At 49.4% G+C, this 14170-nt stretch overlaps 1 protein-coding gene across 1 annotated transcript; it reads right to left on the bottom strand.

The window, feature by feature from the left end:
* Positions 1-629: 629 nt before the first annotated feature.
* LOC144256589 (E3 ubiquitin-protein ligase TRIM58-like) lies at positions 630-13631 on the bottom strand. The gene is made up of 6 exons (XM_077801867.1): positions 13202-13631; positions 10890-10985; positions 7519-7749; positions 5516-5538; positions 5322-5422; positions 630-1216 (listed from the first exon to the last, which is right to left on the bottom strand). Exons 1-6 carry the CDS (start codon positions 13622-13624, stop codon positions 630-632), a joined length of 1461 nt encoding a protein of 486 aa, XP_077657993.1. The 5' UTR covers positions 13625-13631.
* Positions 13632-14170: the final 539 nt, after the last annotated feature.

The raw sequence follows: 14170 nt of genomic DNA, 5'->3' as shown, positions 1-14170 counted from the left end.
AAACACATGCAGAGATAAAGAGAGAAGATCGAAATCCATGTTATGATCGGAGCAATGAATTTCACGATCCTCAAAAACTGTTCCCAGAATAAGGAAGACAGAAAGCAAGTGAAGACCGTGATTGGAAACACACACGTGTGAAGGATGATTTTGAATATGTTGATGTAAAAGGAAATGAAACTTTAAACAATCAAAGGTATCCAGGAAAAAAAGGGGGGTGCAAGGAATGAGACAGAGGAAGAGCCAGCCAGGATGGTGAGGGAGGGTCCAGGAGGGAGCAGCCTCAGCCTGCTCGGGCCCCCTGCAGGGTTTCCATCTCTCAGGGATGGGAAGATACTGAAGAGAATGGAAATTATAAGGACCATACAGAACTCTTTAATACGAGACTATTAATTTGAAAGAAAAGCCATGGAGTAAGTGGGGGGCCATTCGGGAAAAGTTTGAGGAGACCCTCCAGGTCCAACGTTCCCGCATACACAGCATCTCCTGTCTGCTTGGATTTCAAGGAACCTCCCCAGGCCGGAGCAAGAGGCTGCCCTGAGCTGGGCACTTGGTGAAGCTGTATGTCAGTCCTCCGCCGCTCTCCAGGGCCCTTGGACTGGCTGCGGGAGGACCCTGAGCACAGCACTTCAGGACTGAAGGTTGCCCATGAGAGGAGGGTCAGGGTGGCCCCCGGACGCCAATGTCCCTGCCTCCGCTTCTGCCATCGGTGGCAAGATAAGCGGCGCCTCGTCGCAGACAAAGAAGTAGGGCCGGAGGACACCCGACGACACTTGGCTGAAGCTGTAGATGTGGGACCCGTCCGTGACGTTGTAGAAAGACACCTCGCCGGCCTCGTAGTCCAGAAAGACCCCGATGCGGCGCGGCCTCTCTAGCTGCAGCAGGGGCGAGGACGGAGAGGCCAGCACCATGTACTCGCAGCCTCGCAGCAGCCACAGGGCCCAGACGCCATTCTCGGGGGACGGCGTGGCTTCCCCCTTCCTCTGCACCGAGTCCTGGCAGACGCCCAGGCCCCACTCGGCCCGCACTCCCACCACCACCTCCCAGTAGTGTCTCCCTGATGAGAAGCTCTGCAAGCCCAGGATGCAGGGCCAGGTGTCGAATCGCTCGGGGTTGCGGGGCACGTCCCTCCACAGCTCCCCGTCCTGCACGCTGCGCAGGTCGGCCGTCAGCAGGAGGCTGGGGTGCGCGGTGGAGGGGTCCAGCTTCACGTCCACTGCAGAGAGAATGATGGGACACGTGAATGCACGGGAAGGACTAGACGCCCCCCCTGGGGGGGGGGGGCGGGTGAGCGTCGGCAACGCCCTCTCTCAGACTGCCCCAAGAAATAGGCCTTTCTCCAGGGTCTGAGCAGGTCTTTGATCTGCTGGGGCGCCCAGGGCGGCCTTAACCAGGCCATTAGGACAGCAGCGCTGTCAGCTTGCTGGGAAGCCAAACACCCAGTCGAAGGCAACTTTGCATTTGCACCCAGAGCTCTTGGGTGCACTTAGGATCATCTGTGCTTGGCATGAAATTTATAAACTGTTTTTCTCAAAACCTATAGGATAATTTCATTAATATGAAATCCACTACTTTCAAAATGGTGTGACTGTGGTGGGGGAATTGTACACTAGATGCCCTGACTCCACGCCCTGGTGTTATTACCTTCATGATTATATGACATTCCAGGACAACAGAGGCTATCTGGGAGGGTCTGATCTAATCCCACAAGCTCTTTAAAACTAGAAAGTCCTCTAGCTATCAGGATGGTGGCAGAAGAGAGTCTTAGACTTGGCTCTGATACAGCCTTGCCAGGGTGGAAGGTGGGAAGGGTCACGAGGGGAAGGTGAGAGCACTCTGAAGCAGACTGGCCCCAAATGATGGCTTGCAGGAAAAACAAGGACCGTGGCCTTGCAGCTACAGGGAACTCCAGCTGGAAACTCCTTCCCCAGACTCCTCAGAGAGGCTCAGTCCCTTGGTTTTGGCCTTCGGAGACCCTAACCCAAGCAAGGGAGCCACCTACTCCCACCTGCAAGTCTGATCTTTGGACCTGTGAGCTTACTAGTGGGTGTGGTCTAAAGTGGCTGTTTGTAGTGATTGATTCCACAACAGGAGGACCATCTAACATGTACTGTGGAGTCCCCGAAAGACTGATGCAGGATTGATTCACATATATAGTACGCAAACGCATCTACATCAAAACCAGAGTACTTCCTTATAAGCACTCAAAGGTAGTAAATTCATTAATAGACCTTAAGGTCATGGCAAAAACAGTTACTACTCGTACTAGTCCAATTCATCTTCAAGCCACACGTCATGAACTTCTATGGATATCTAAACCTGACTGGCCACATCACTAGGCTCTCTGTGTTCATTACCTATGTTAAATCAGGAAGCCACCTTCTTCTTTTTTTTTTGGTATCAGGGCTTGAACTCAGGGCACTCAACCGCTCAGTCACATCCCCAGTCCTATTTTGTATTTTATTTAGAGACAGGGTCTCACTGAGTTGCTTAGCACCTTGCCATTGCTGAAGCTGGCTTTGAACTCATGATCCTCCTGCCTCAGCCTCCCCAGCTGCTGGGATTACAGGCATGTGCCACCAAACCCGGCTAGGAAGCCATCCTTAATGTGGTTACTACCACCTCACAATATTGATGAGGAGATTCAAAGACTGTACCTGATTTCCCAACTCCACGGGAAGCAAATACCAGCCTGGAATGTGACTGGGGTGGGGGGGGGACTGTGGGGCTCATTTAACATGCACAATGCTCAGCTCCATTATTAGCCAAAGAAATCTGTGAAAGAGCTTTGGCTAGTTCTCTCTGTTCCTTTCTCCTAAACCCAGCTGTCAAGGGTAATACCTTCCCAGTGGCCACCAGGGTGGTGAAGGGACATCTGTGTCAGTTGGCACCATGAGGACCTGACTGTCCTGGAGAGATTCCTGCTCTTTTCCAGACTCACCAGCACCCATGCTTCCCTCCATCTTGGTCTCCCCTCTCCTCCGTCACTGCTCCAGGTCAAAGCCGCAGTGCCATGTTGGGGACTTCTTTCTCAGCCCATGCCCTGTAGTTCTGGGTTGGCTCACTCAACTCTCCAGTCAACTCCAGTCCTCTGCTACTGACTGCAGTGCATGTTGCCAGCCTGGCCTCTCCCCTGAAGGTCCTTATTGTGAACTCATCTGCCTCCCTGGCCAGTTTTGGATGCTAAGTATCTGCCAACCTGCCCCCAAACCAGTCGCCCTTCTTGGGCCTTGCCTGCAGCATGGCCATCAGCACAACCAGCTGTTTTGTGTGGCAGTTCTTGGGGTCCAAGACCATGGGTCCTCCTCACTCTCCTCTCACCACAAAACACAGCTCATCCAGGAGCAGATCCCAGCAGCTCCGCCTCCATGGCTGGCCAAGGATGTGGCCATCTGGCACCTTTCATACCAACACTGGGGGGCACCTACACTCATCTGCCACTGAACAGTGACAAAGGACACCAGCTGCTGTCTTGGCATCTTTAATTCATCACAATAAAGCACCCGGATGATGTGCACACAAGGTCAGTCCTGCCCAGGGACACCCTGTGCTCTCCCACTGAGTGCTGCTCACAGAAGCAAAACCACCTCTCCAGCCCTGCTGCATCCTTGTCCTCCTCGCCCTCCCCCCTGGGCTGCCCTCACCATCCTGTCCTCACAGTCCCAGCACACCTGCCGCACTTCCTGCTGCCCGACGCTCTGCTCCTCTCTCCGTCACGCAGATTTTTCTAATTATTAGCATGCATCAAATCACACTCTCCAGAAGTCCGTGTCCTCTCCTCACAGCCGTGTGCCTGGGTAACTGAAGTCAGTATTTGCACCGTGAATCACGGGTCATAGCACATTTGATTTGCTTTTGTTCTTCAATGATTCACTCCACTGGTAGAAAGGGTAGCATAAACTAGGCAGCAAGGGCTGGATTCATTCACTAACTATTTCATTCGGTAAAAAGGAAAAGCATAGGAGGTGACAGAGTCTGGGGGTGTGCTGCGAAGGCCCTCATCAAGACACATGGCTAGTGTATGTTCACCTGTCCACCAAACAGTGGGATCACTGGGCGCTACAACTGAGGTAGGTTTTCTAATTACAGGACAAGACTGTCCTGGGAAGCCACAGTTTGTATTATGTGGTGCAAAGTAAATTTTAAAAGGAAATAGTAAAAATATTGAATCGTCACCATTTTAAAGAACAACATGATTGGTGAACAAAGCCATTTTGTGCAGACCCTCTGGGTGTCCCTGACTGGCATCCACTCGGATTGTGCACAAATGTCCCCTCCCCTTTCCTGCAGGCAGGTGCATTGCTCCACCCCTTCACAGCCTGACACTGAAATCCTCAGGAAGGCCAAGGGCAGTGCATGAGTCATGGTGAGAGAGTGCAGTGTATTTTTGGTCTATGTCCCAGGTCCTGACACACCAGTTCCCAAAAGTCCTGAGATAAGGGACTCTTTTGCATGCTAATGAGATGGCTGGTGCTTGGTGGCCTAGATGACCTCAGGATGGGGCTGGTTTCCAGGGAACCCCCTTTGTATTAAAGGGATAGAACCTTCAGTCCAACATCCCCCTACCTCTGGGAGGAGAGTGGGGCTGAAGCTCCAGGGACCAGCAGTGGCCAGTGGTATCATTGGTCATGCCTGCTGAATGAAGCCTCCATAAACCCAAAGACGGAGCTTGCCAGTGGCTTCACACAAGGAGATCCTGCAAGGAGCACCCAGAGAGGGCGTGTTGCCCCTCCCCACACCAACCCTGTTGGTTTCCTCCACCCTGCTGCTGGTCCCCATCCTCTGCAACACCCTGTACAATAACTGACCAAGTGTGAGTAGGGTCTGAGTTCTGGGAGCTGCTCTAGCAAACAAACTGCGCTCATAGAGCGGGTCCCAGGAAAGCTGCTTTGCAGTTGGCTGGTCAGAGGCACAAGCCACAGCCTGCTTGTTCCTTGCTCCTGAAGCAGGGCACAGCCTTGCGGGACCAGGCCCTCAACCTGTGGGATTCGATGATGTCTGCAGGTGGACAGGGTCAGAATAGAGTGAGTGGGAGCCAGCAAGGCAACCCCGGAGAACTGACCGACTCCTCGAGGGAGACACCCACATGTTCTGCTGGGCAGTCTGACACATTGTGCCCCAGGAAGGAGCTGGAGGTTTGCCAGGCTGGACCCCAGGTGAGAGGCCACGACACCCTGAGAGCACACTCACATATGAGAGCACACTCGCACAGTGAGTCTCAGAGACCTGAGGCTCTGCTGTGGCCACAGGCCAGGGCAGTAAGGGCAGCAGTAAGCCCCACACTCCCAGCATCAGTTCCCAGGCTCGGAGGCTCCACCCACCTTGGAATCTCCTCAACATTTCCCGCATGCCAGGGATGCAACATGGGGTCTTCAGCTCCATGGGGATGGTCTCTGGTTCCAGCGGCATCACAGCCTTACTTCTGAGAAGAGCAGAGAACCCGGAAATGTCAGCATGGCCACACCAGCCCTCTCCGCCTCCCCAGCTCCCTCACTGGAGTGGAAAGTACACTTACCGGCTCAGGGCTCCTTGCACACCCTAGAAGTAAGAGACACAAGCAGGTGTAAGTGCTTTCCACAGTTGACTGGGGACACACCACGAAAATGTCTTTAGAATGTACTGGAAATAATTAACAAGCAACATAAGACTGCAGATGACAGTGGATCTCTGTTAATTAAAGGCAAAAAAGGCTATAATTGAATTCTCACATGACTCTCAAATTTAAAAATCAGGCATATAATTAGAACAGAGTCAGACTACACAAAATTTATATTAATTCCCATGAAACCTATCCATGAACTATGGATTGTCAACTGATAGCTCTGGTTGTTGGGCTATTTTAACAGTTACATTCTGCACTTTATACAGATGGAATTAGGGTAAAAATCCTACATGTTTTTGGAATTTACTTGAGGAACATGTATAAGTACGGCATAGATCCTGGGACTGGGCATATCGCTCATGGTCCAGGGCTTGCCTGACTTGAACAGGGCCCTGTGTTCTGTCCCAGTACTCCAGAAAAAGTCATCCTCAAATTCAAATTCTCTGAACCAACAGACAAAGCTACTAACTGTCTAAGGAGATAAGAAAGGAAGTCACTACTATCCAGCAACAGTATATCTCAAAGCGGGTAACAAAAAGGTCACCTCCAACACACTTGTCTTCTTCCCTAAAAGTGGTCAACAGTCGGACAAATTTCAACAAGGCATGAATGCAGGGAAACCATTTGCCTTGTCCTTTATGGACATGATCGGCCTGGGTCTTGGCCAGTAGGGTAAAATGAAGATCATTGGTATCAGAGAAGAAAGAGAGAGGACACAGACAAAAATTATGTAAGAATATATTCTTACTATGATTTGTACTATAAATCATTTTAACATTTATATGGTGTAAAGAAATACTCATTTTAAATGAGATTTATCTGAGATAATGCAGTGAATATTATTTTTGAAAATGCCAACATTCCTGTGCTTACTTGCCACCTATACTTGAAAAATTAATTTCTTTCTGGCTCTCTGTTTACTCATTAGGAAATGAGCACAGCCATGACATTGGTAATGGGAATGAAGATAGAATGGGCAGATTAAATAAAGTGCTTGGTAGATAAAAGCGTTTCATGCAGTTACTTAGTGATTCCCCATCAGATGCCACAATATTGACAAATGTGTTTGCAAATGTCCCAGGACAGCGACTGGGTTTATGTGTCTGGAACTTGCAGTGTCCAGAGGCGAGTCAGTTGGGACACTGTGGGCCAGCTGCTCAGTGGGGATCTGCACTCTGTTTTAGGTTAGAATCCTCATCTGTCACTGGGGCAAGGTACAGAGAAAAGTACCAGGTGAATGAATTTCTCTTGTAGGCGACCCTGTGAACAACACCTGTGGGGCGGAATGGCCATGTCTGTGACCCCAGACCCTAGGGACGCTGGGGCAGGAGGGAGTGGTTCAAGGCCAGCCTGAGCCTCTGAGTGAGACCCTGTCTCCAATTAAAACTTTAAAAAGGCTGCTCCGAAGTCCCAAAAGATTGAGAAATCTGCATGGGAGTCCATACACTCCTACCATGCCTGGAGTCTGTACACTCCCACCATACACTCCCCTTAGGACTTAACATGGGAATTTCAAGCTGGACTAGGTGAAGCACTGCTCATACTTCTGGCTATTTTCCATGAAATGGGCTGCCAGAGACTTTGGGGGTTGAACATTCATGAAAATCAGCAATATCATCTTTGACAAAAGACGGTTTCTCAGCCAGAATGGCGCAGCTTATCCTTGCTCCAGCTGTTCACAATTACATAAATAATTAATTTTCTCTCATCACGTATTGAAGTTTTTGTCTTTTGCATGAGCTAAATGGTCCTCTGGTTGCCTTCTGACTCAGGGCCCAGTATTCAGTCGTAAGATGGCCTTCTAAGGAAGTACTGCTGAGCTCTGTCCTAGAGAGCTGGGTGCCTTCGTGTCCCATGCCAAGGCTTGTCCCCATCCTCTCAGCCTCTGTAGGCCTGCCCTCCTGAGGCCTCCTCACCTCCAGCAGCCCCAGGGCTGGGCGCTGGCACCTCTCCTCCAGCTCCTCTGCCAGCTCCTTGAGGGCCTTGCTGTGCTGGGCCAGCTGGTCCTTACTGTCCAGAAGTCTCTGCAGGGTGGCTCTCTCTTCCTCCTCCAGCCTCCGCAGCTGCAGCTGCTCTTCAAGGGCCAGAAAGCCTCGGTGCTTCTCAAACTCCAACCTGAAGCGCTGCCGCTGCATATCCACCTTCTCCTGGAGCAACAGGAGACCCCATCAGGCTGGGGCAAGGTGTGCGGGGCCTGCCTCACGTGGGACAGGCAGCCAGAGAAGGGACGTCCCACATCATCCCCGAACCCACCCCACCCCCACTCTGCACCTCTGGGGAGGACCTCAGAAACCAGAGGCCGGGAACAGGAGAGGTGGCCGGTGGGGTTTTCAAGCTCAGAGTCTGGGAAGACTGTGGCTGTGGGCCCCCTTCTGCTGCAGGGCCAGAGGCAAGGCCTTCGACACGCGGGTTTCAATATCACGAGTCAAATGCAGCAGAAAGAGAAGAGTGGGGATCATCTGGGCACCTCTGAGAGCCTGTGTGGCCCCACAGCAGAGGGCTGGCTCTGCTGCTGGATGGGTGGCCAGGAAGAGCAGGAGGCCTGGGCTGTGAGGGACAATGTGACAGGAGAACACACAGATGTTCTCTTGTCCCAGGAGAAGCAAGAAACCAGCACAAGGCCGTGTCCTCTGCAGAGCCCAGAAGAACTAACTGCCACGCAGGCCACTCACTCCAGGCTATTACACCAGCCCCTACCCAAATCTCCCTGGTGCTGAGGACAGAACCCCTGGCTTCACTCAGGCTGGGCAAGCTCTGCCCCTGAGGCACACCTGGCCCTCACACGTCGGTGTCTGACTGAACCTAAGGATCACACTGTGCGCAGGGGATCACATCTAAATGTTATTCTCTTGAAATTAGTAGCTAGAAACCCAGCTTTAAACTGAGCATGAGTCACCCTCCCAAAGCATCTGCACCTTGGGTTGTCCGTTTTGTTTTTAAACCTGATAGTTTCTTGGTTTAATTGAAAGGCATAAATTATCATCAAAATTATTATAAAAGACATATAAATATATTTGTAATCCAAATAATAGTTCTCCCCAAATGTCTGGAGGTACTTTGGATCGCCCCTCTAGGGGAGGTGCAGCCTGCTGCCGCCATCCACCGCAGAGGCTGAGTGCTGACAGCCTGCGGGGGCAATGCCTGCCCCGCCCCCCCACACACACACACAAGGAACTGAGGGCCCCACTGGCCACAGGGCCAAGGTTTCCCACTTCCTTCTTCCCATTTTGCATTCCTACCTCCTTTACTGTTTTCTAAATCACTGATTCATACACTCTTGGCCTTCTCCTCAGGGACACTGACTCTGCATTCCACATTCTGTTTCCTGAGAGGCATGGCTCATACAAATGCAAACTGTCTCCCAGGGCAGGCTGCTGGAGAGAGGGCTGAGCACTGTCACAGGGAGAGGAGTCCAGGGGTGCACTAGGGATGACGGGGTGGAGGGGCAGCGGCAGCCCAGCTTCCTTCACGTCACCCTCTTGAGTGCCACCTTGGGTTGTCCGTTTTGTTTTTAAACCTGATAATTTCTTGTTTTTCTCCTACATTTCATTTACACACAGTGGCTGTGAACCTGGGCCAAAATGCCCTCCTCTCCAGTTCCACAGCTGGGGATGCTTTGGGTCACCACACTTGATGCTGCCATTCATGGCAGAGGCTGGAATGTTGCTCGGCCCCCTCTGGATGTGAAGAAAGAAGAAGTGCTGCTGCAGAACTTAGAGCTCCTTTCCATCAAGCCTGTGCCTGATGGTTCTGGCTCATGTGAACATGAACAACAAGAAGTTCAGACATGGCTACTTGCCTCTGAACAAGATATCTTAGCATCACTTCTATGTTATGACATGCATTGGAGGTTTTAAAATGTGGGCATTCAGATCTTGCACTTGGGTTCCTGATTTCATAAATCTGTGGTCAGGCCAATATTTTAAAAAAATTAAATATTATTAGCTTTAAATAATAAAGATTGTGAATCAGTGCTTAACTTTACCTAAAATAGACATAGCAATAGGAGAAGATAAGACTTATTCCATTAGAAAAATGTTAGCAAAAATGGTCCTTATGAGCCAGGTACAGTATTGCACTGTAATTCCAGTGACTCACTGAGGCTGGAGGATCACAAGTTTAAGGCCACCCTCTGCAACTTAGTGGGACCTGTCTCAAAATAAAAAGAAAAAGGGGCTTTGGATGTAGCTCAATGGCAGAGCACCTTGAGTTAAATGCCCAGCACAATAAATAAGTAAATAAATAAATAAATAAATGTCCTTATGAAAATATCTGTATGAAGATAGTATATCAAACTAATTTTTTTAAAGAGAGAGAGAGAATTTTTTAATTTTTTTTTTTTTTTTTAGTTTTCGGTGGACACAATATCTTTATTTTATTTTTATGTAGTGCTGAGGATCGAACCCAGTGCCCTGCGCATGCCAGGTGATCGCACTACCGCTTGAGCCACATCTCCAACCCAAACTATATTTTTGAGGAAGAAAATAATATAAAACAATATAAAACATAAGAATGATTCTAGCAGGAAGAGGAATATTCTATAAAATATAACTGATCATGTTGTACACTGTGCTCTATACATAATATACCCATCTACCCATGCACTATATGTGGTTCACAGCCTTGACACTTTGGCAGGTTTGACCTACAATTCACTGTTGTGGGGTGCAGTTGCTGTTCTGGGCACTGTAGGGAGCCGAGCAACTTTCTAGCTTCTGCCATGAATGGCAGCAGCAAGCTTGGTGACCCAAAGCCTCTCCAGCTGTGGAAAGGAGAGGAGGACTTAACTTTACCTATAATAGACATAGCAATAGGAGAAGATAAGGTTCACAGCCACTGTGTGTAAATGAAATATAGGAGAAAAACAAGGGGGGAGGGGCTGCAGAAAGAGGGGACCCTGGATGGATGACCCAAGGAGGCTGAAGGCTCCAGTCCCTCCCTGTATAGATGGCTCCTGGGAACTGCACCACATCTGTCACCAAGCCTGTGGCATTCACTATTTAACTGTCTGACAAATACAGTTTGACACTACAGTAGCAGGTGGTGGCACACACCCCAGCAGTGAGTTTCACAGTAAGATCAAGAGAGTAAAGCTATTTATAATCTGGATAGGGTCCTGCCGACAGAGGTTAAAACAAAAATGAACAATGTCATTTGGGGTCTGGGACAATTCAGGATGGCCATGAGATGTTTCCATAGAGCGCCTAAGTAAATGGCAAGCTCGCTGGAGAATGGAGACTCAGGAAGAGGGTGGTGACTGCAGCTCCCCAGGCCCAAGCACCCCTACCTTCCACAGCACAGTCTTCCTCCCCATGTTAGCTTCCTGCATCAGGGCCTCCTCCATCTCCTTCCTCACCAGCTCCAGCGCTGTCTGCAGCTTCACCTGTGTGGAGCAGACTGTGAGGACCTGCAGGATCAACTGGAAAACTCCCTAGAATGCAGTAGACACCTTTGCTGGTAACTCAGTTAATATCAGATGCAAAGATACATCTAAAAGCATGCTCATTGCACCATTACAATAGTAAAACTATAATGACTAAAATGTAAAAATGAGTGGCAAAACATTTTACATTAACACGATAGGAAACTTAATGTCAAGAAATAGAATTACAATGTCAAATAAGTACATTTTATAACAGTGCCAATTTTGAAAAAAAATGCTTATAATGAATATGTAAAAATTAGATGGAGGGAAATGAAGACATCATTAGGTGAAATGTCATCTATTGGTGCTAGGTTGAAGAGTGATACAATTTTTTATTAATTACGATGAGAATCAAGTGTTTGTTATTAGTACTATAAGTCATGATATTTCACCAAAAATAAATTTTTTTGGTTAAAATATGTTAAATGAAGTCAGGTGCCGTGGTACATGCCCATAATCTCAGCAACTTGGAGGGTGAGGCAGGAGGATCTCAAGTTCAAGGTCAGCCTCAGCAACTTAACACCACCCTAAGTAACTTGTGAGACCCTATCTCAAAATAAAAAAAAAAAATAAAAAGTCTGAGGATGTGGCTCAGTGGTAAAGCCCCAGGGTTCAATCCTTGGTGTCAATAAATAAATTAATAAATAAAATAAAATACTTTAGGTAAAAACCACAATATTCTGTACATCTTAAAAGGAGTAAAAGAAGAATATAAAAAAGCCTACCAAACAATTAAACAAACAAAAACCCAGAAATTAGATCTCTGTTCAATGATAAGACCCTTCCAAGAAGCAAATACATGCATTTTTTTAAAAAACAGGAAGCACCCATAATGACATATATAGAAATATGATTTTAGTAGAAAATAATACAAATTCTACCTCCAAACTTATTCAATAAATCTTACATATATATCATTCACTTTAAAATATTATAATACTCTATATAAAGTACACATAAAGTAACATTAGAATTCATGGTGGCATCAGAATAAAAAGAGGCATATGTTTGGTGTTTGCAAGGAATAGAGCCATTCTCACTTGTAGACAGAGGAAAGCTCCCTGGGACCAAGGACACTGAGCAAAAGCAAGGAGGTGAAAGAAGAGCATGTTTGGGGACAAGAGTGACTAGGCTAATTTTGCTGGGTCCCATGTTTGGATCGGATAAGAGCAGAAGGAAGGGGACTTCAGAACCTAGAAAGTCGTGATTGGCAGGCCAAGGAGTTTGGATGGTACTTGTTTTTTATCTAGTTGACTACTGAAAACAGAGAACGTCTTTAGCGATATCACAGCAGCCATGTTCTGTATGGTACCTTGGGGATTTAGACAGGCAGGAGCATACTTGACTTTTCAGGTAGGCTAGAGAGGGCCTAGTACTGTAATTTGCAGAGGATAACAGAAATCAAGAGGAAAAATCTAGAGAAAATTCCAAGATTGTCCAGATGAATGTTGGCTAGTGAATACCCCAGTCCTTAACTTAAAACAAACAAATAGAATAAATAAATGAATGCTTTAAGAAAGCTGGTGCTTGGAACTTATTCCAGTGTGACGGAGTGCTTTGGCTAACTGTGCCATAGATTAAAAAGACAGCGTTGACCTCTTCTGTGCTAGCAGCTGTTCCAGATGCTGGGGACAGGCACGTGTTTAGAGTATGGCCCAGGACCCAAGGGCACCTGTGGGAAGACACCTGGGCAGAGTCCCTCGGAGCGCTCTCGGGGGGTCAAGCACCTCCTCAGGGGAATGCTCAAGTCCTCGGTTCCCAGACCTTCGTGTGGACTCCAGTGGCCCCCTACTTCAGGGGACCCAGACAGTCCAGGCAGGAGCAGACGCTATTCCTCAGCCAGAGGGTGGCCTTGGTGTCCGTGTTAAGGGACCTAGACAGACACCAGGCAAACGCTGCGCCCTTGGAATCCTGTCAGTGGAAGCGAGTACCACAGAGGTGCAAGGCTGTCACCGAGACTCACTGCACAGTCCGCCGGCTCGGGATCGGGAAGAAAAAGACCGGCTTGAAAGCCAAGGACCGAGGGTCCTGAGCTCGCTCGGCAGTCGGTCCCGCGCTGGCTAGCTGGAGCCGAGGCAGGACGACCCGGCCGGCGGGGGCTCGGTGCCCCGGTGCCTTCCGCCCTACACGAGCGGCCCGCGGCCCAGCTCGGCACCCGGGGCTCCCGCGCTCACCTGGTAGCTCCTGGCGGCCTCCCGCAGCGGCGCCGTGTGGTGGCCCTGGTGCTCGGGCGTGGTGTCGCAGACCCAGCACAGGAGTGCCTGGTCCTCCTCGCAGAAGCGGCTCAGGTCCTCGCCGTGCCGCGCGCACTGGCGCGCCCCCGCGGGCTCCGCGCCCATCCCTAGCTGCCGCACGCTGTCCACCAGGCTGGCCAGCTGCCGGTTGGGCCGAAAGTTCTCGGGCCTGAAGGGGCCTCGGCACTGAGGACAGGCGTACACGTCGCCCTGCCCGCTGTCCGACTTCTCGCAGAACTCCGAGATGCACCGGAGGCAGAAGCTGTGGCCGCAGTCCACGCTGATGGGGTCCTGCAGGAAATCCAGGCACACGGAGCACCGGGCCTCCTCCCGGAGCCGCTCCCCAGGCGTCCCGGAGGCCATGGTACTGGCCTCGCCTGGCCGCGTGGCTGCCGCTGCCCCGCGGCGTCGGTTATCTCTTCTGTCGCCTGGAACCAAGAGAAGGGCTCATGGCCAGGATGGGTTATCGCTGGCTGGGGTTCAAGAGTCTTAATTAACCACTCCTGCTGATGATTTACAACTCAGACACCGCCAACCACAGGGGTGAAATTGACATTCAAGTAATCCTCACCTCCTAGGAAGCTGAGCTCTTTCTCTCTTCCTCACTCTTCCTTCCAGGGAACATTTTTATTTGAGTTCTTTGATGTAATGCAACATTTAAGTCATCTGAAAGGGAGACATTATGGAGATTTGACTATTTATCTCAAAAGTTCAAAAGTCCAAAGTTTAACAAAATTTTACAAAGTAAGGGCTGGGGTTATGGCTCAGAGGTAGAGCGCTCTCCTAGCATGCAGGAAGCACTGGGTTCAATCCTCAGCACCACATAAAATAAAATAAAGATATTGTGTCCACCTATAATTAAAAAAATAAATTTTTTTTTAAAAAAACAAATGAAAAAAAACCCACAAA

The sequence above is a fragment of the Urocitellus parryii genome, chromosome 1 (assembly GCF_045843805.1).
Source record: "Urocitellus parryii isolate mUroPar1 chromosome 1, mUroPar1.hap1, whole genome shotgun sequence".
Classification (NCBI taxonomy): Eukaryota; Metazoa; Chordata; class Mammalia; order Rodentia; family Sciuridae; genus Urocitellus; species Urocitellus parryii.
Note: the sequence above shows the minus strand (reverse complement) of the source record. Positions and strands in the feature narration are given on the sequence as shown.

What these genes read in the sequence shown, in the direction of transcription:
- LOC144256589 (XM_077801867.1), bottom strand. Translation starts at nt 13,624, where the DNA reads ATGGCCTCCGGGACGCCTGGGGAGCGGCTCCGGGAGGAGGCCCGGTGC. An exon ending in GGAAGACTGTGCTGTGGAAG is followed by an intron (nt 7,750 to 10,889) that starts GTAGGGGTGCTT and finishes CTGTTGCTCCAG; the next exon opens with GAGAAGGTGGATATGCAGCG. An exon ending in AATGTTGAGGAGATTCCAAG is followed by an intron (nt 1,217 to 5,321) that starts GTGGGTGGAGCC and finishes TTCTCTCTGCAG; the next exon opens with TGGACGTGAAGCTGGACCCC.